General features: G+C 36.3%; 3 protein-coding genes across 3 annotated transcripts; all 3 read left to right on the top strand.

Annotated features, from left to right (window-relative positions):
• The first annotated feature begins 918 nt into the window (after positions 1-918).
• LOC122294027 (protein O-glucosyltransferase 1-like) lies at positions 919-4,518 on the top strand. The gene is made up of 6 exons (XM_043102494.1): positions 919-1,169; positions 1,283-1,866; positions 2,175-2,364; positions 2,497-2,561; positions 3,116-3,326; positions 3,878-4,518. The coding sequence occupies exons 1-6, from the start codon at positions 1,068-1,070 to the stop codon at positions 4,223-4,225; spliced, it is 1,500 nt and encodes a 499-aa protein (XP_042958428.1). The 5' UTR covers positions 919-1,067; the 3' UTR covers positions 4,226-4,518.
• A 1,083-nt stretch (positions 4,519-5,601) lies between these two features.
• On the top strand, positions 5,602-6,881 carry LOC122294849 (probable pyridoxal 5'-phosphate synthase subunit PDX1). The gene has a single exon (XM_043103838.1). It carries the CDS (start codon positions 5,760-5,762, stop codon positions 6,693-6,695), a length of 936 nt encoding a protein of 311 aa, XP_042959772.1. The 5' UTR covers positions 5,602-5,759; the 3' UTR covers positions 6,696-6,881.
• Positions 6,882-15,081: 8,200 nt separating this feature from the next.
• Positions 15,082-19,939, top strand: LOC122293179 (phosphoinositide phospholipase C 4-like). Its single transcript, XM_043101668.1, has 9 exons — positions 15,082-15,940; positions 16,512-16,711; positions 17,378-17,513; positions 17,597-17,797; positions 17,878-18,113; positions 18,232-18,349; positions 18,815-18,967; positions 19,051-19,137; positions 19,433-19,939. Exons 1-9 carry the CDS (start codon positions 15,623-15,625, stop codon positions 19,724-19,726), a joined length of 1,743 nt encoding a protein of 580 aa, XP_042957602.1. The 5' UTR covers positions 15,082-15,622; the 3' UTR covers positions 19,727-19,939.
• Positions 19,940-20,733: the final 794 nt, after the last annotated feature.

The raw sequence follows: 20,733 nt of genomic DNA, 5'->3' as shown, positions 1-20,733 counted from the left end.
TAGTCAAATATTAAAATATATAAATACAATATTACAATTCCTACTTATAATTAGTTATATGTGTGTGTGTGTCACAATATATGTGAGTGAGATAAATGAATCATGTATGTCATAATTTATTTAATAAACGAATTGAGTGTGAATCGAGTTGAACTAAATCAGATTTAAATTACCAACAGAGTAGCTTGTTTAAATTACTCTCTCTCTCTCTCTCTCTCTCTCTCTCTCTCTCTCTCTCTCTCTCTCTCTCTCTCTCTCTCTCTCTCTCTCTCTCTCTCTCTCTCTCTCTCTCTCTCTCCTAACATAAGTTTTGATCATTGAGTATTATATTTATCTCAATGAAAAATACTACCTATGCTCTCGTTTCATTTTAAGCCTATTGCACCAAGGTGTCATTATCTATGTAACCTTAATAAGCAATGTTTGTTACAGTTTTTATTTAGAGACTGCAATACAGATATATGTAATTTTATTTTTAAAATTTTTTAAAATTATTAAAATATTCTTATTTAAATAAATTTTTTTCTCTTTTAATAAAAGATTTATACATACAATCCTCAAGTAAGAACTATAAATAGAATTTTTTATACTGTAATAATATAATTGGTTATTTCATTTTTAGTTAAAAGTGAAGTGTATAAAAAATGAGCAATATTATATACAGTCAATTTTACGTAATCTTTGCGCACTCCACTGATATAATTGGCTGGATTAATTTTTTTTTAATATCCAACTAATTATATCACTGGAGTGCACAAAAAAATATACAAAAATGACTACACATAGAATTTTTGATAAAAAATATATAAAATTTGTTATAAGCAACTATGTACGAAAGTTCAGCTATGGTTTTTTTATTTTTTTAAGAAAAATTCCATGTCATATAAAAGTTGGGGCCACATAGCATCCAATTTCTAGGAGGCATCCAACTGCTTGATGGAAAGTTGTTTTGATCGAGTCCAGATTCAGCGTTTCCTGAGGAGATCGAGATATGCAAGTGTGAATGACGGAAACAATATAGAAAGAGATGAAGAGACGCAAATGCAGATGGCATATCAGCCGTAGCCATGGGATTGTCTCCGAAGAACAAAGCTCGCAAGCCCTCCCATCTCCTCCCTTGCGTCAGTGCTTTGGCTGCCTTCTCCATCACCGCCCTTCTCCTCTATAAGGTCGTTGTTTTGTTTTTTATTCTTGACGTTTATCTTCGCGGCATTACACGTTCTCTACTTCTTGTTTTATATTTGCTGACACCGATTCATGTTCCTGTGACTTGATCAAATAGGTGGACGACTTCGCTTCCCAAACGAAAACCGTCGCGGGCCACAATTTAGAGCCCACGCCGTGGCACCTCTTCCCACCCAAGACCTTCAGCGAACAATCTCGGCAAGCCCGAGCTTACAAAATCATCCACTGCTCTTACCTTGCTTGCCACTCGGGCACCGACACCAACACCATCCCCGAACGACACCGGACTCATCCCTCTCAACCGAGCAAGAAATGCCCGGCTTTCTTTCGGTGGATCCACCACGACCTGGAACCCTGGGCTAAGACGGGGATTTCTCCAGCCCATTTGGCCGAGTCCCAGAAATTTGCGGCTTTCCGGATCGTGATCGTTTCGGGGAAGCTGTACGTGGATTTGTATTATACGTGCGTGCAGAGCCGAATGATGTTTACGATATGGGGGTTGTTGCAGCTACTCAAGAGGCATCCTGGGATGGTACCTGATGTCGATATGATGTTTGATTGCATGGATAGGCCTCGTATCAACGTGACTGAGCACGAATCCATGCCGCTGCCGCTGTTTCGTTATTGCACCAATGAGGATCACTACGACATCCCGTTTCCTGATTGGTCTTTTTGGGGTTGGTAAGTATTTGAAAGAAAATGGAAAAGGATTAATTTTTGCTTCTTTTATTATTTTGGTTTAACTCATTATTTTGTTTTTATTTATTCTTCAACGTAAAAAATATGGCTTTATTACGGTCCTTGGTTGAATAATATTATTGTACAACTATAACTGTATGAAACATGTATGCCCACTAGTTTAATTTTCTTGTTACGCCCGAGCCTATGAATCCTCTTGCTATCGTTGCCTTGTCCATTTTAAAATTACCTTAATATGTGGCCGTGATTGGATTTGCCATCAGTGTTACATGCGAATAGTTCTTGTACAGGCCAGAGACAAATTTAAGGCCCTGGGATGAGGAGTTCCGAGACATTAAACAAGGTTCTCAACGTACAAGTTGGTCGAAGAAGTCTCCCCGAGCATATTGGAAAGGAAATCCTGATGTTGGGTCTCCTGTCCGTGTAGAATTACAGAATTGTAATCACTCTACGATGTGGGGAGTGCAAATCATGCGTCAGGTGGAGTTGGAGTTACCATGTTGATGATCTTTTCGTGTTAAAACATGGAGATGTGATGGACTAAGTACCTAGAAGTTTTATTTTATTTTTTTCTTTTCTTGATGTTGTCTATCTTGTTACTATGCATTTCAGGATTGGGAAGAAGAAGCACGAATTGGTTACGAGCAATCCAAACTATCAAATCAGTGTAATTACCAGTAAGTACTTCTCGTAGTAAAGTCACACGTGCATATAAGACTAATCTAGGTGGTTGAAGAAAATAGATCAGCTCTTTGTATAACTTATTGTAACAGGAAATAACAAAGCCAGACACAATGGTCTGGTGAATTATGAAGGATGGCTTTCAAAATACATTGTTTTTCTCTATGAACATCGTACATGACCAAGATTGACATCTTGATGAGCATTGAGCCACCAAGCCTTACACATTTTGAAAGCCACTATAAACTCGCAAAGAACACTAACCATCCTTAAGTTGGATGGATTATGTTTATCACAGAATGCCTTAGTGATGCGTGGACCTGACTAGCTTCATCCTAAGATCCATGGAGTTTTTTGAGGATAGAGCTATATAACAGTTGTATCCATTAAAGAAACTCCTCATTTGGGGTGTTAAGGGTTCGGCTAGGATTGTTCTTGGGGATGCTCGCTTAGGATAATCTGTTCTGTTGTCAAATTTTACTCCGATAGGATGTGTATCATCTTGCAGCCGATCATTATGTTCCCCTTTTCCCTTTCCCTTCTTCTGCAGGTATAAAATTTATGCGGAAGGCTACGCTTGGTCCGTGAGCTTGAAGTACATTCTATCATGTGGTTCTCTTGCACTAATAATATCCCCAGATTATGAAGATTTCTTCAGTCGGGGTCTCATTCCCAAGAAAAACTATTGGCCTGTCTCTGTAAATGATTTATGCCCCTCATTAAAGCATGCTGTTGATTGGGGTAATAAACACCCATCTGAGGTATGTTTTCGCAAAATATTCTATTATGTTCTTGTCATTCAATTTGCTTCCCTAAAAGCTGGTTTCGCCATTTCTGAGTATTCTGGGAGGTTGCTTATATATATTTCTGATTTTATTTGGATTCCAGCTTATATTTCCCAGTAGGTTGACGGTATTAACAGCAATGCTAGTAGTAGTAATAGTAGTTATTGTATAGAAGTTGTTAGTGCTGCTTGTGTCTTAAGAATGCAGTTATCTCAAGCTTCAGCGTGTACCACGAAGAAAAACCAAAAAAAAAAAAAAAAAAAATTTCTATTTTTTTGTAAGTAGAAAATGCAGCTCCTTTTAGGTGTATTGAACGAAAAAGTAACGATCCTATAGCAACTCAAGTGCTGTTTGAACTCAAATTGCATATTATTAATATTTTTTCATTAGTTAGTTTAGATTGGCTTACGTATTTATGTTCTATTCCTATTATTTCTGCTAATAACTTGAGATTTGAAGGTTAATGACAGAGAGATTTCTAATACTTCATAATTGTTTGGTATATGTATATAAACATGGCTGATCAGGCTAAGGCAATAGGAAAAGAAGGGCAGAAATTGATGGAAACCTTGAGTATGGATAGGGTCTATGATTACATGTTTCACCTCATTACGGAGTACTCAAAGCTGCAGCACTTCAGGCCAGTCCCACCTTCTTCTGCTCAAGAACTGTGTCCGGAGTCCCTGATTTGCTTTGCGGATGGCAAGCAGAGGGAATCCCTGGAACAATCAACTGTCTTGCCTTCAAAAGAACCACCATGCACCCTTCAGCCTGCCGATAGTAATCTCATCAAGAGCTTGATACAACAGAAAAAGAAAATTATCAAGGATGTGGAAGACATGAAGAAGCTGAAAGCACAGAGACGTTCAAACTAGGACAGCTGGCATTGTGGTTATGAAGGAAAATTAAATTTTGTAGTCTCTTATAGTTGTAGGTCCAATTCCAACCTCTCCAGGTCCAAATTTCATAGAATCAAGGCCATATTTCCTGTTGTTTTCGTGAATAAAATGAAGTTCAGATATACTTTTGTTAGCAAAGATGGTGTGAAGATTCTTTGTAGAAACGACCTTCTTTCTTGATAATGCATGATAATTCAAAGCCAAAAAGTTATGGGATCAAGACCACTCTTGTGGTCCCAATTAAATTCCATTTTTTCACTTTCCTTTTACCTTTTGTCTTTGCACTATTTTGATGGCTATGGAATGATTCATTACTGTTGGACCTCATTCCTCTTTTTGTATATTGTATAATATATATTACTCGATATTTAATGTATTTGCTTATTCATCAAGAAACAATTATTAGTTAAAAGGAAAGGAAAAAGAAAACAAAATGATTTAGGAGACTATGAAAGTGAAAAATACACACGAGGAACCATTCTCAATGGCCAAACAGAAAATAATTCTCAGCCTAGTGGGTTAATCTTTTTAAAAAATTATATATATAGTTATTTTTATATATTTTTTTTACACATTTTATTAATATGATTGGTTACACATTCCACTTTCTTATTCTTTTCTTGCTGAGCAGCCTTGGGTTGAAAGTTGGACAATCTTACTTCTTTTTGTCCTTAACTGGGCAGAGTGCGTGGAAGCCAATCGGGAAATCTGAAACGAGCGGCTTTCCTCCTGCTTCTGACTTCCTTCGCACATACAATTTTCTAAGCTTTTCTTAGTTCACATGGCAAATTGTCTTTCTCCTTCTCTTCTAATTTTTTTTTTTTTTTTGTTTTTTTTCCCTTCTTTTTCTTGCCCCACTTTGCATTAAACTCTAAAGAATGGATAACACGAGCAATAAAAAAATTCTATATATCATACTATTATCGTATTTTCATTTCATTATATAAGATGTTATCTATTTATTATTATTAAATAATATTTTATTAAATAATTATTTATCATATTTTTATTCAATATTTTATCTCTCAATTTTTAAAGTTTGATTTTAATTTAAATCATTTCGTTACAATTCATAAGATTATAAAATACAATTTTCCAAACCACATCTTAACTTAGAATCAATTAAGAATATAAAATACAAATGAAAGTTTTGTATGTATATTTCATTATTTTTAGTTTGAATTAAAGACTAAATAGACAGAAAATGACAGGGAATGATCCAAACTTTCTCAAGTTGTGTCAAAACATTTTCCTGGTCTGCTGAAAAAAAAAAAAAGAAAGCAAAGGAGTACGTGTCAGACACGTCTTTCCTTCCATACCATAAAAGCACTGTTATTCCTTAACCATACATAAATAAAAGCTCAAAAAATCCCTAGCCGAATCCTCGTCCTCCTCCCAGCCCCTCCTCTACAATATATACTCCTACCCCCACCTTCTATCTTCCCACCGCCTCATTCTTTCAATCTCTCTTTCCCTCCCCATATTAGTTTCTTTCTTTCTATTCATCCGCATGGCTGACACCGGAGTTGTCACCGTTTACGGTAATGGAGCAATATACGAGACGGCGAAGAAATCATCTCCCTTCTCTGTCAAGGTGGGTCTGGCTCAGATGCTCCGCGGCGGGGTCATCATGGACGTTGTGAACGCTGAGCAGGCCCGGGTTGCCGAGGAGGCCGGCGCTTGTGCAGTCATGGCACTGGAGCGTGTTCCGGCGGATATCAGAGCCCAGGGTGGGGTGGCTCGCATGAGCGACCCCCAGTTGATCAAGGAGATTAAGCAGGCTGTGACCATCCCGGTTATGGCCAAGGCCCGCATCGGGCATTTTGTGGAGGCCCAGATCCTGGAGGCTATTGGGATTGACTATGTGGACGAGTCCGAGGTGCTGACACCGGCCGACGAGGAAAACCACATCAACAAGCACAACTTCCGCATCCCCTTCGTGTGTGGCTGCCGGAACCTCGGCGAGGCCCTACGGAGGATCCGAGAGGGCGCGGCGATGATTCGCACAAAGGGTGAGGCCGGAACCGGAAACGTGATCGAGGCCGTCAGGCACGTGCGCTCGGTAATGGGCGACATCAGGGTGCTGAGGAACATGGACGACGACGAGGTCTTCACCTTCGCCAAGAAGATCGCGGCGCCGTACGACCTGGTGATGCAGACCAAGCAACTCGGGAGGCTGCCCGTCGTTCAATTCGCAGCTGGCGGAGTGGCGACCCCAGCCGACGCCGCACTGATGATGCAGCTGGGCTGTGACGGCGTGTTCGTGGGCTCTGGGGTGTTCAAGAGCGGGGACCCGGCAAGGCGAGCCCGGGCCATCGTGCAGGCGGTGACTCATTACAGCGACCCAGATGTGCTGGCGGATGTGAGCTGCGGTTTGGGCGAAGCTATGGTGGGGATTAATCTCAATGATGCAAAGGTGGAGAGGTACGCAAACAGGTCCGAGTAGAAAAGGAAAAAAAAAAAAAACAAAAAAAACCAATGGGTAATAAGGACGAGAAGTATACATGCTTCTCTGGAAAAGTTTCACAATTTCAATGCCCAGTTTTACTAGTTTTTGCTCAGATGTTGTTGCTTTTGTTGTTTTATTTTCATGTAATTCTGGTTGGAAATACCATGTTGTGGAATTTGGTCATATTTTCATTTGGGTGGGGATTGCTTTTGAATACTTTTTTGAGGAAAAGTCAGGAAGCTAGGAAGTTGGGAAGAGGGGGGCGCGGTGGGGTTGTGTGTTGGGGGAAGGGGATCATGGTAAGCTCGGATGAGATATTTGTTTTCTTTTTCTTGGCTTTTGATGACAATGACCAAGTGTTTAATATGCATAGAGAATCTATTGGTTGGTCTGCGTCATGATTAATCCAAAGCTAATTAGATTTGGACCAGAAAGAAAATATAATCTCTAGCGTCGCTACTAGCTGCCGTTGAGACCACTCCTATTTAGTCTGCCCTGTCCTTCCTGATGATGAATCATGGAATAGATGGCTTGGTGACATTGTACTCTTGTCTAATTAAAGGATGGTGCTATGTTATTCAACATACCATCTTCTAATAGAATAACGTGTCCGTATTTCTCGACTGTCTAATAAATACGAATTTGGATAGAATTATATGAAAATAATTTTATAAATTGATATGACTTTATTTCATTCGTTACATTTATTTTATAATCTGACAAATTATTATATTAAATCACATAAATCAGTTTAAAAAATTATTTTTATGAAGTTTAGCCTAGAATTTTTTCATTTTTAATATATTTTACTCTAAGGGCGCATACAACACATCATGCTGATTTTAATCTAGGGGTTGTGCCACAAGCTACCTATTCGAATTGTGGGCTGCTAAAAGCAACCTAGGCATTGACATGGCGTCAGACCAGCCATATTAACTAAATTATGTAAAATAGCCATCGAAAAAATGGGATAAAATATCATAAAAATTATGTCAGCAATATCATTCGACTATGTATCAACCATTAAAAATTGATAAGCAGGAACACCTACCTCGAATCACCATCGGAAAAATTCAAATTGTGACTCCAAACTAATAATTTCGTTATAGTGGACTCGCTAACATTTAAAATTTATCAATTCCATCCTTCCGTATGCCAACAACGTCAAATGCAATGGAAAGTGCCTCCATGTAATGTTTACTTGCATAACATTCAAAACTTATCCGTGGTTCTGCAATTAGATCCAACTCTTGGATTATCTAATCTCTACTCCCTCACAAAGCCACAAGAAAACCACACGGTCAGCTTCTACCTTATCTTCTTAAATTCTTCTTTGCAAATTAAGTTTGATTTTCTACTTTTTTTCACTTGTAAATATTTGCTATATATAACATATACAATATAATCATAGTATTTGAAATTTGGCTTATTAAGGTAAAGACGACGAAATCTCACAGTTTTGAAGTGGTGTGACCCACCGCCCCAAACCCAAAACTGATAAAGAAGTCCAACGTCGATGTGTTGGCCTTCGAGATCACTGGCCTCATGTCCATGCTACTCCACCTATCGCAACCCCACCCAGACAAGAACATAGTCCACCTCTGCACAAGACTGACTTTGACAACGAGACTTTCCTCCTTGGCCTCGCATGTGCGGAGTTGGCGGAGAGTCTCAAACTTATGGCAAAGTCAGTAACCAGAATATGCTCAAAATGTGAGGACCTAAGTGTCTGGTGCTTTGAGCGCTTGTTCTATGAGTTCACCAACTCGGTCACGACCCCTAGGCCCCATGGTTGGGTTCTGAGCTTGAAAGAAATTAAAACTAGAATCAAGAAGATGGATAGATATATCACCGTCATGTGCACGCTACATCAAGAAATATAAGAGATTTCTATCATGGAAAGTGGGCTAAATAAATCGTTGAAGTGCAAGGAAAATGAAACATTGGTTTCCGAGCATCAACATAAGATTTTTTGGCAAAGACAAGAAGTTAAGTATCTGAAAGAAAGATCAATGTAGAATCGAAGCTTTGATGCCATTGCTTCCATGCTCGCAAGGTCTACTTTCACAATCCTAGCAAGGACTAAACTTATGTTTTCGTTTTTATAGTGAATGTTCGCACATGAGCAATACGTGAAGGCACTTTTTGTTACATTTGACGTTGTGGTAGATGGAAGGAGGGATTAATAAGTTTAGAAAATTAGCAGGTCTATTATAATGAAATTATTAATTTGAAGGATATATTGTAAATTACGTGAAAGTTTGAGGGATAAAATAAAATTAATCCTTTTATTTTTATTTTTTAAACATCCGAAGCGAAGATGCTAGCAAAATTGCAGACTTGTGTTTCACAAAGCCCTGCCTGCCCTTTGGTTCCCAAACTGCCTTACTCCTCCTCCATCCATCCAAGTGTCATTCGGCCCAAAAGAAAGGAAAATAGCCGAATACATAGAGACCCATCCAACTTCTTGAACTGAAAGGAGACGCAATTTACACCCTCAACATCTTTCTAGGCCCGAGTACGACATAATCCTTATGGGCTTTTTTCTCTTGGGCCCTTATTATCATTGCTTATAAATTGAACCAAAGGTGTGGTTGGCCCGATTGAGAGTCCCCCGAAGGACGGTAAAATTCAATGAAATGGTAATCTAAGATTTTTTATTTTTTATTTTGACAGTGAAACAATATTTCATTCATTCATAAAACGGATAATTACAACTCCTTACTTGAAAAATGTAAGCCAAATTATAATATTTACTCGCTCCTCAACCCACAAATTTCTTTGTAGTTGACATGGTCTTATCCAACTTCTCTAGACTAAATCGTCTAAGAAACAGCCCTCTAGACTAGCAGTCTGAGAGACAAACCTCTGTTTTAGATCACCGTCTAAGACAGCTTACACAACTCCCCCTCCCTAAGAGTAGAGTACAAACTCTACAGACCCTAGGCCTTAGAGACTGTTTCTAAACACTACCTAAAAATAAACTATATAAACCAAAATACATAAAAACACTCAAAAGAAAAACACCCTGGGCCCAAGCTCAATCAAAAGAAAGTCCAGCCTATTTGCAAGTGGGAAGCCCGTTAGGGTTTCATCTCTATCATTTTCGCCGCCCTCCTTCTCCTACTCCTTCACGATTTGATTACACTGTGGGTCTCTTTTGCAGAGGTAGCACGGCTTGGTTCAGAACCAGCCCAACGCCACCACCCAGCGGACCCCAACCGTGCCCACCAAAACTGAGAGCCAGAAAAACCTTAACAGCGGAGGGAGATGAACCAAAACCAGAAAACAAAACCAATAAAACTAAAATAGGACTGAAACGAAAAGCTAGTCGTCGTCTACACTGCCAGCCCTCTCTCCGACCTCTATCCATGTGAACGCCCGCACCCCATATCAACTCATCCACCTGCACCTCCGAAAGTCTCCCGAAAAACTTCCTCTGCTTTCCTTCGGTGAAGCAGGGCACCCTAGGCTGAACAGATCCACCCATGCACATCAGTGTGCATCCACCCCTTCCTTCCGTTTGAACCCGCGGGAGTACATTCCAAAAGAGCAAACCTTCCTTCGTACATCTGAAAGCTAACACCACACATCCGGTCAGAAACAGCGGGCAGGTTCATGGATTTACAACCACCCAAAACTATGGCCAAAGGAAGCCGAGATCCTTCTCCTCCATCGTGCACAGACTCCCCACCCAGCTGCGTGTTTTGTTATGGAGGACGACTCGGGAAACCAAGCCCGTGGTCTTACAACGCACCAAAACACAGCCAACGACTTTTATTAAAACCAAAACCAAGACCCAGGAAAAAGAAAAAAAAAAACTGAGAAGCATGGAAACTGAAACTAGAAAAAGCAAAGAAAAAACAAAAATAGAGAGAGAGAGAGAGAGAGAGAGAGAGAGAGAGAGAGAGAGAGAGAGAGAGAGAGAGAGAGAGAGAGAGAGAGAGAGGAGGCTCCCACCTCCCTCGGATGGTTTCTGAAACTTCTTTCTTAGAGAGAAGGAAGAGATTCTCTCACTTAAACAGGAAGGGGTTTTATATAAAACAGAAAGGGGTAATCTAAGATGAAGCGTAATGCTATACGCACGCATACATATTATACGTATGGTAGGAATTGTATATAAAATGTTGATATATATAATAATATTATCTATATGTAAAATATGTATTGGTAATGTATGTATGCATATAATATATGGTTATTATGGATAAATATAAACTAGTTATATATTAATTTTTACAATTCTCTAATTTAACAAAGAGTCTACTTGTTAGTTGTAAAAATTTCATTAAATTTAGATTTTTTTTTCTTCATGTAATTTCTTAATTATTAAATTTTATCAAAAATTAAAAAATTAACAATTCCTACTCAACTTGGCTCGGCTCAACTCAACTCAACTCGAACTCGATTTTAGATCGAGATGGAGATCGAGCTCGAGTTGAAAACTTAGCTTATCGAGCTAAACTCAAACAAAAATTAGATAAAAATCTCAAGCTCAAATTTTTTAAGTCGAGTTGAGCTCGGCAATCCATAGACTGGCTCGGCTTGATTAAAGTCTTAATGTAATGCTACATGTATGTACAATTTTATGCACAATATTATATTTACTAAGCGGTAGTCCTATTTTATCAATATTTTCTTTTACAGTTTGAATTTGAAATATCAAATTTTAAAATTTTTACCATTTTCAATAGCAAACACATTAGCACAAATGGATATGTAACTAAAATTATAAGTATAGATAACATTTTCCTCTAAAGTACTATCACAACATCAATATATATTCATTAATTCCACAAAATAATAATTCAAACCTATATGCTATTTCGAAGATAAAATCTATTTATAAACATTCTTTTTTCATAGCACACCGCTGACGTAGAAACTTTTTACATCAATAATGTTACGCCTCAAACTTATTCAAAAATCACACAAAACGATAGAGAGACAATATTTAAATAGTTCGACAACTTTCTTACGTCCATTGAAGCGAAAATTCAGTATTTTCAATATGTTTATACAAAATTATAAACACTTATAAACAAACTCTTTATCTCTCAAAAGACCCTCTGTTCTAGGTTTTGTATTTCGCTTAAAGCCCTTTGTCTTGATCGCTCACCTCAGTGATGATTCCTTACATTTTACTTTTTCCTGATTGCCCACTTTAACGAGGATAGTTTTAATTTTCAGCAAATGATCTCTTTTTATAGAAAAAGCTATAAGGGATAAACACCCGCAATTCTTAACCCAGAGGAATATTTCTAATAGCTTCTTTTGGTGCAATAATTTATGATCAATACTTGCTGCCAGAGAATTGGAATGTCCTAATATAGATAAGAAACTTTTGGTGTGTAGCTGAATACCCATGAGGAGGTGGTTGCGCATGGACATGTATACTTGGGGGATTCCCACAAATAGTATTAAAATTTTTTTAATATTTTGAATTTTAAAAAAAAATTATAATAGTCCCACTTTAAATTTAATTAGCGTGCTGGTCGGCTTCGGTGTAACAAGACTGTAGAAGTTTTTAATCCGTGATCACTATGATAGAGTAATTTCAGCTGTGGTTGTCCAAAACGTCCAAATTCAAAGCAAGTGCACAGAGGTTTTTTAGCCTTTTGACCTTGGAATCAACGAATAAAAGGTAGACATACAATGATGGGAGATCCCATGTGGAGCTTTAAATAGTGTAATAAAAGATTTGTGTGGTCTCCTTTTAATGCATCTTTTCTTTGGGGGGTAAAGTGCTCCACGTGAATCTCGTGCTGATCTGCATTTACCAACCTCATGCAATGCTTTAATATTTGTTACAGATTTAGATTATATAAATTTCGTACATATTTATATATATATATTTAAAAAATTTACTATTAAATTATAATTTTTTTTATATAAATTCATATTTATCTGTTTTTTTTAAATATACAAAATTTATATAACTAAAACTGTAAATATTATTTTTCTTATTTTCTTCTATGCCATGCAATTAAGTGTTATATCAATTACATTGTCGGGATAAATTCTCTCTCTCTCTCCCCTTTGTTTTTGTGGTCAATACCAAGATTACATAGCATATGAATAATAGTACTGTTTATATCTTCATATAATCTTCGCGTTGAGATCTTGACAAATTATTTGGTGACATAAGGGTATTATTCCTTTCACACATTATGTTACCCTTCAAAAGCAACATGAATGATTTAGATATCATATACACCTCACGTATTCTCCAAAAGACAAAAAGACAAGCACAAGAATTATAGTTATATATAGATGCGAGAGACCCCCCATAAGCAGTATCAAATTATTAGTTGGATGGGAGCTGTAGTGCCATGTCATTTTCAACTTTATCATGGATTTTTCATTAAAAAAACATGTACCATAAAAATAGTGTCACTTCCATATATATGTAGTTCTGATGCAAATCCACATCCTTTAGAGCTTTCTCGGATTTTTCTTTTATTATTAGAATTAAAGTTTTTTTTTTTAAATCAAATTTTAAGACTTAAATGAAATAGAAATGGATATATATATATATATATGTAATAAATCTAACATAATGTCTAATTGTTTAAATGAAATTTTAAATATCATTAAACACTTGATAAATATTGCGGAACTCATTTTATGTGTTTATTTCTATTTCACTACTTAACTTTAGAAAGAAAATATTAATGACATGCTAGATGTAGTTTTATGGCCGGCAAGTTTCGCACTCATTCTAAAAAAGAAATTAGGTCTATTATTATAAAAAAAAAAAAATTCATGTAAATCTCAAATTTATCTATTTTTTTTTTAAAATGTATAAAACTTAAATACCATAAAACTGTAAATATTATTTATTTTCCAAATTACTTGTATAGTTTCTTAAAAATATGAAAAATCTTATTAATCATCTCTACACCATATAGTGTATATAATTTATTTATTTATTTTTATTAAATATATGGTATATAGATAATAAATAAAAAAATATAATTATTCATTAAGAATAAAATAAAAAAAATAAATATAATATATGAAGTAATAATGATAAGTAGAATTGCTATGAGATTTTTTTAGGTCTTTCTGAGGAAGCAGACAATAATCCTTTTTTTGCAACTGTTACTTCAAAATGCAAAGCTTCTCCAACGAGACAAAAAAATGAAGAAAATCAAGCCACAGAGAATGGTCAAACACTTTTGCTGCACAGCTCGGTACTTCGACCCTGGTTCAAGTTCGGCATGTCGCATGTGTGACAACTATTTTTGAAAAGAGCTTCTTTTTCTCTTTAGTGGATTAGAAATGGTCGAAACGAAAAGTCGGAGGCTTTATCGAGCCCTCCCAGCAAAAAATTCCAAGGATGTAGATCGAGTTAAAGGAAGATAAATGAATTCGTTCCAAAACACTCACAAAACTTCTCAACAGATGGGACCCTGAGAGAAAGACGAGAAAGAGAAAATGAGAATTGGGTTAGAGCAGTGGTATTGGTTTGGTCAAATTCATCTTTAAATTTAGCTAATAACAACACTTTTTTACATTTGCCTACTCCATCAAAATTCAATTCCCACGTTGGATTAGCCATTTATTCTCTACATAATAATAAAATATTATTAAATTAATAAATTTTTTATTTAATTTATTTTCTCATATTTTGTAATTCTACCAATTAAATGTTAATAATAATTATATTATATTAAATTAATATTACAAAAAGTATTATTAAATGTTAATAGTAATTATATTCTAATTAAATTAATATTAAAAAAGTATTATTAAATGTTAATAGTAATTATATTCTAATTAAATTAATATTTAAAAAAGTATTATTAAATGTTAATAATAATTATATTCTAATTAAATTAATATTAATATTACAAAAAAGTATTATTAAATGCTAATAGTAATTATATTCTAATTAAATTAATATTAAAAAAGTATTGTTAAATGTTAATAATAATTATATTATATTCAATTAATATTAAAAAAATATTGTTAATAATAATTATATTCTAAATGTTAAATGTTAATTATATTTTAATTAATTTAATTTATTTGTTTGGAATGAGAAATTAATATTTTAATGTTTGATAAATGAATAGTGGTCTTCCATCTTTAGTCAACCACTATAGCAAAAGTCTAAATTATTTTAAATTTGCCCAATCCAATGTGAAGGATTTTTGAATCAAATCATGTAAAATTTAGCTAAGCACTTCATTTGGCCAAGCCAATGTAGATGCTCTTAGGGGAGAGGAAAAGTCAAGGGACGAGAGAAAAGACAAAAAGAGAAGGGAAGAAGATATCGGAAAATGATAGAGGGGATGCGATGAATTTAAGAGAGAGAGAAAAAATTAACTCAACTCACACACATCGTAACACACTTACGTTCTATTCGTGTCCAAATGCTGTTGGTCAGTGCAAAGGAGAAAAAAAAAACCCGACCTGTTTGAAGTTTTTCCCTAATCATATTCACATGAAAACAGGTTGACTAAGAAGATTGACTCCATCGATGTGGCTTAGCTGCAACATGGATCGTCCTCGTTGTCTAACGTGAGTCACAGAGTCGACTGTGTCTGTGTATGGGTTTGTTCAAGGCACCCCCAAACTAACGCGTTGAAGAAAATGCTTGAAGTGTGAAAGATCAATGAAATGAAACGTCCAAGGATTAATTAAACTGGAAAATCAAAAGTACCAGCAACGCAGAGGGACCTGAACCAACTACATTTGAACCTAGAAGTCTTTGTTTCTTTATATATACACCACCCAGATAAGAGAATCTTCTACCACTAACTCACATCCCTGACCCTTTTTCCCCAGCTTCGCCCTCTTTCTCTCTCACTCTCTTTCTCTGCGTATCTCAAGCTTTGACTTTGATCCACCCAGCAAAGTATCCAAAGCCTTTGAGTTTCTGAGAGGGACGCGGCAGAGATTTCATTTCCTGCGATATGGGGACGTATAGGATGTGCGTGTGCTTTACGAGGAAGTTTAAGATCAAGGAGTCGGGGCCACCACCGGACGTGAAGGAAGCGTTCAAGCAGTACGCGGAGGGTGGGAACTACATGACGGTGGAGCAGCTGCACCGATTCTTGGTGGAGGTTCAGGGTGAGACCGGCGCGTCGATCTCAGACGCGGTGCGGGTTGTGGAGCAGGTCTTGCAGAAGCGACACCATATGTCCAAGTACACCAGGAAACACACTATCAGCCTTGATGATTTTCACTATTACTTGTTCTCAATGGAGCTTAATCCGCCTATTGTAGATGAGGTACTTCTTATTTTGTCTGCTTTTGTTTCCTGTGGGGTTTGCTTGGGAACAAGGAAATGGATTTTGACGTTCAGTTTGTTTGCTCCTAATGGCATCAGTGTAATCACGTGATCATGTGGGTTAGTGGAGTTTTCCATTTTGGAAACAAGAAATCTAACTTTTTCGTTTGTTTTTTTGTTTTCTTTTTGAACAAAAGTGCAGCAGTTTCCTGTGTTTTCGCAGTAACCCAATTGGAGGGAAATGATGTTGTAAGAGCTCAAGAGACATTAGAAGAGTTCAGTTTGGGCAATTGAGAAACTGGGTCTAAATTAGTTGTTCAGTGTGTAGTCAATTTTCATCTTTGAATGTGTTATAAGAAAAATCGACTAGAGCTAGTTAATAATCAGATAAGTAGATTTCATATTTTTAAGATTTTCTTCTCTTGGCGAAGTCAGTTGCAAATTTAACATCTAAAGAAGCTTCATTCATTCGAGATTGTAATCTGTTATTTACTAGGAGACCAAGAGCAATTTCAATTTATCATCGAGTCCATTGCCGTTCGACACTAAATATATATTCATTTTTGTTTCAGGTTCACCAGGATATGACAGCTCCAGTGTCTAATTATTTCATCTACACTGGTCATAATTCATATCTGACTGGTAACCAACTCAATAGTGACTGCAGTGTTCTTCCAATTATAAAGGCACTGAATAGAGGTGTACGAGTAGTAGAGCTTGATCTTTGGCCGAATAATGATGCAACAGATGGTGTTCATGTTTATCATGGATGGTATGAAAATCACGTCTCACTCTGAATATATTAGATTATGGGACTTGATTATCTCTCTTGCAGTTCAAGAGTTTCCTTAAAGTCACTGTAATTCTCCAACAGTTGCTGTGTCATTGGTGTGTTTGAAAATTTAACGTTCTCTTTGTATCTTCGGATGTCCATTATCATTGGAGATTCAATTTGACATGGTTTTTTGCAATTTCAATTTTCACGGCTTGCTCTTTCAGCAGTCTAAGCCAATTAAAGTGCAAGCAGTCTTTTAAAGCCTCTGTGGTGGTTGAAGGTTATAATCCCCCGGCATTTCAGCTTGGGGGGGAAGCCTTTAAAGTAGATGTAGGGATACTTTTTCTTGTGATCAAAGGATTCAGAAAGGGGTAACTTGTCAAAGTTCGAATGGAAGGTGACTGCCTTATTTTCATTGTAAGGGGTTTGAGTGGGACTCAGGAGCCCATGTGCATTTCTGGGAATCTTCTATGTTTTTTGGAAATGGGCTGTAAATACTTGTTACCTTGATGTGCAGAAGAGAATCAATTAGTAAACTGTAGTTATTGGAAATTTGAGTGAACTCCATTCATCATTCCTTTTCATGGATCTTTGTTTTTCTTTTCTATAAAGCTTTCAAATAACACTTCTGATTTGTTTAAAAGTGTGCGCCCATAAATGCAGGACCCTGACAACTCCGGTGGAACTTATTGAATGCCTGAAATCCATTAAAGAGCATGCCTTTTCTGCATCACCATACCCTGTCATAATAACTCTTGAAGATCACCTTACACCAGATCTTCAGGCTAAAGTAGCCAAGGTATTTTTAAATTCCTTCTATTAGTTAGGACCACCTTTCTATTTTGGACTTATAGTCTAACAGTGGCATTGTTTGTTTTTTAGCTGATGACTCAAACATTTGAAGATAAGTTGTTTTATCCTGAATCTGAATGTTTAAAAGAATTCCCTTCACCAGAAGAATTGAAGTATCGGTTTATTATATCAACCAAACCTCCAAAGGAGTTTCTTCAAGCTAAGAGTAGCAAGGAAAAGATGGAGAATTCACTCAAGGGAAAGGATTCTGATGAACAAGATGATGAAACGGTGCGCTGAGAAAGAAAATTCACCACATAAGAACTTCATTATGTTTTTAGTTATATAAATCTTACTCAATTCGATTGCAGAGCGATAGTGATTCAATTCAGCACAATCAGGATGATGAGGATCATGATGACTCTGATCATGAGTCACGTCCACCAGGTCCATGCTCATACAAGGGTCTAATTGCTATTCACGCTGGAAAACCAAAGGGTGGTCTAAAGGAGGCGTTAAAAGTTGAACTCAACAAATTTAGACGCCTGAGTTTGAGTGAACAAGCACTTGAAAAGGCTGTTTCATCTCAAGGAACGGATGTTGTTAGGTACTAAACAAATTTCTAGGATAAGCTGTCGAAATAATTCTCTCATACTTTTTCTTTTGGGTTGTTGTTTCTACGAAGTTTTTATAAATTGATGCTAGCAATTCCCCTGTATATTTAGATTTACCCAGAGAAATTTCCTGAGAGTGTACCCCAAGGGTACTCGGTTTAACTCCTCCAACTACAACCCATTAATTGGTTGGACGCATGGGGCTCAAATGGTAGCATTTAATATGCAGGTTTGGTTCATTGTTCATCTCTAATTGCACACATCACATTATGGCTTGATTAACCAAAGTTTTCATTACTTTTCTTTCAATTTCTTGAGGTGTTCAATTTTTGTTTCATTCCTCACTTTTAATCCGTGCTATCCTATAATGAGAATATTAGAAATATCAAAAGATTGCTTGTGATTAGATTGAGAGCAAGATGTTGAGTATTTTCTTGAACTGGTATTCCTTCTAGAGATTTTCTGTTCCTTTTGACATGTTGTATTCAAATCGAAAATTTTAAGGTCATTGAGACATTTAGTGCTTTGGTAAACGTTTTCCTCAATTCCCCGGTTGTCAAATATTTTCTGGTCAGCAGAGTTGCATTAGAGCAAACATGTAAGATTAGTTTAAGGGGACAAAAGTCTTCTTCAGCATTCTTGTTACCTGAGTATCAGTGTAGACTAGATGTCATGTAATCAACTACAATTGCAGGGATATGGCAAATATCTATGGTTGATGCATGGGATGTTTAGATCCAATGGGGGTTGTGGCTATGTGAGAAAGCCTGATCTTCTAATGAAAGTGGGGCCCAATAATGAAGTGTTTGATCCTAAAGCAAATTTGCAAGTGAAGACGACTTTAAAGGTGGGCTCCTGTTAGACTAAAATCAGTTCTGCACTTTCTTGATAACTTCTTCCTTTTTTCTCAAGACTTATCATCCCCCACAGGTGAAAGTATATATGGGAGATGGGTGGCATTTGGATTTTAAACAAACACACTTCGATCAGTTTTCACCCCCAGATTTTTACACCAGGGTAAGTTTGTGTGCATTAGTTGCATCATAAAATATTCTTCTCATGCTTTCTAGTTCCTGCTGTCTTCAAACAACGTATTGCTTTATCACCCAAGGGACAACCTCTCTTATTTTGTGGGATGTATATCAATGTTTCTGACGATGACAAACATTATGCCAGCAAAGCCTGGTCCTCCTTACTCTGCAACTTGCAGTTAACAGCCAAGCATGCACATTGCACAATAATATATGAGCCCTGAGGATTTTGTTTTTCTAAGTTCTTCTTGTGTACATTTATCCCTCGATTTCTGCTGCAGGTTGGCATAGCAGGAGTCCCAGCTGATAACATAATGAAGGAAACAAAGAAAATAGAGGACGACTGGACTCCAGTTTGGGATGAAGAGTTTACATTTCCATTGACTGTTCCTGAACTAGCCTTGCTTAGAGTTGTAGTGCGTGAGTATGACATGTCCGGAAAGGGTGATTTCGGCGGCCAAACTTGTTTGCCAGTGTGGGAATTGAGGCCAGGGATCCGTGCAGTCCCCCTTTTTGACCGTAAAGGAGAGAAATACAACTCAGTAAGGCTTCTTATGCGGTTTGAGTTTGTCTGAGAAAATGGTTTTCTGCTTGTGTAATACTGTATTGGTCGAGTTTTTCCATCGATCTAATGTCTGCTATTACCACTTACAGATGTGGTACAATCCTATTATTTCTTCCTCTGATCTTTTGATTCTTTTGTTTTCAATGCTTATCATCAAGCTATTATTCTTATATGATGTATGTGATTCATGGATTCTCAAGCATTCACTTCAGTTTGCCTTCAATTATAACCACATACCTCTTAATAATTCCAAACAAAATGATGATTAGGAAAAAAAAAAAAAAAAAAAAAGATTCCAAACAAAATGTGTCAATTGAAACTCCTTGTATATACTCATTATAAATGGTAGAATTTTTAAATAATATAGAATCTCATTTACCATTCTCATAGGAATGTAAGCAGGATGGTTTGGACCGAAAAAACCGATCGAACCAAAACATTTGGTCCAAACTTGACCAGACCGAACTTTAGACTGGTCGGTCTCGGTCCAGTAAATTGTAGACCGAGACCATTCAGGCTGATGTTGAGGTCTATAAATTTTAGACTGGATGGAACGAACAGAATTCTTATATATATTTTAAAATATTTTTAATAATTTAATATATTATTTTTATATAGTAATTATATAATTTAATGATGTATTTTTATCTAATTTAGTATCATTAGCTATATAAAATATTTTTTTAATTAGTTACATAATCTATATTAAGAATTCACTTAATTTTCATTTAGTAATTTAAATAAATTTTTTTATTAATTTATTTAAAAATAAAAGAAGAAAAAATGAAAAAAAATAATTGGGCTGGATCTACCAAACTGGAAAAAATGGACCAAAACGGTGCATCATCCCCGGACCGGATCAATTTACACCTCTCAAATTTCTCAAGTTAATGGGCCTAATTTGCTAGGCCCAGTCCAACAAAAGTCTAGATCTACACCAGGCTTAATTCCTTAAAATAAAAGATTGAAAAATTATTATTCATAATAGAATTAATTGGCATGTCATAAACAATCAAA

Source organism: Carya illinoinensis, chromosome 14 (assembly GCF_018687715.1).
Source record: "Carya illinoinensis cultivar Pawnee chromosome 14, C.illinoinensisPawnee_v1, whole genome shotgun sequence".
Lineage (NCBI taxonomy): Eukaryota > Viridiplantae > Streptophyta > Magnoliopsida > Fagales > Juglandaceae > Carya > Carya illinoinensis.
This window is presented reverse-complemented; position numbering and strand designations above follow the sequence as displayed.